This window comes from Chaetura pelagica, unplaced genomic scaffold (assembly GCF_000747805.2).
Source record: "Chaetura pelagica isolate M959 unplaced genomic scaffold, ChaPel_1.0 scaffold199, whole genome shotgun sequence".
Lineage (NCBI taxonomy): Eukaryota > Metazoa > Chordata > Aves > Apodiformes > Apodidae > Chaetura > Chaetura pelagica.
Genome location: NW_009970714.1, coordinates 202,253 through 202,853, shown reverse-complemented (window position 1 = coordinate 202,853; position 601 = coordinate 202,253). Strand labels below are relative to the sequence as shown.

General features: G+C 44.6%; 1 protein-coding gene across 1 annotated transcript in view; it reads right to left on the bottom strand.

The window, feature by feature from the left end:
• The window catches only part of MYD88 (myeloid differentiation primary response 88), a 17,980-nt gene that overhangs the window by 2,890 nt on the left and 14,489 nt on the right, over positions 1 to 601 (bottom strand). Inside the window, exon 4 of the mRNA XM_010006006.1 lies at positions 408 to 499. Coding sequence (XP_010004308.1) covers positions 408 to 499 — 92 coding nt within the window. The remainder of the gene's footprint in view (positions 1 to 407; positions 500 to 601) is intronic.

Sequence of the window (601 nt, the reverse complement as noted above, 5' to 3'; positions counted from 1 at the left end):
CCTACAAGCTCTTGTAAAAAGTCCCTCCCCAACTTTCCTGTAGCCCCTTCAGATACTGGAAGGCCACTATGAGGTTTCCTTGGAGCCTCCTCTTCTCCAGACTGAACAACCCCAACTCTCTCAGTCTGCCTCCAGAGCAGAGCTGCTCCAGCCCTCTGATCATCCTCATGGCCTCCTATGTACTTGCTCCAGATGGAGTTACCAGTTCTTTAGCTCCCAGTTCTTTGTTTTCTTCTTTCTCACCTGTATTTATCTCATTTGTTTAAGCACATCTGAGACTACTCCACACTCTGCATTCGTGCAGTGCCCAACAGTACATACAGCACTGATCTCAGCTGGAGATACTGCTGTAATAAAAATTACAATGTTGATCTGCAATTTGAAATAGGATATTTCTGAGAACTTACCTGGGGAAAGACTAAGAGCAAATTTGGTCTGAAAATCACATTCATCACTTTCCAGGTAATCATCTGAAATGACAACCACCATCCTCCGACACCTGGAGATAATGCAGTCAGGGGAGACAAAAAGAAAATGTCAACAGAAATGCTTCTAATTCCCAGTGGTAGGAGTATGTATCCCTCTGGATTGCTCTGGTGGA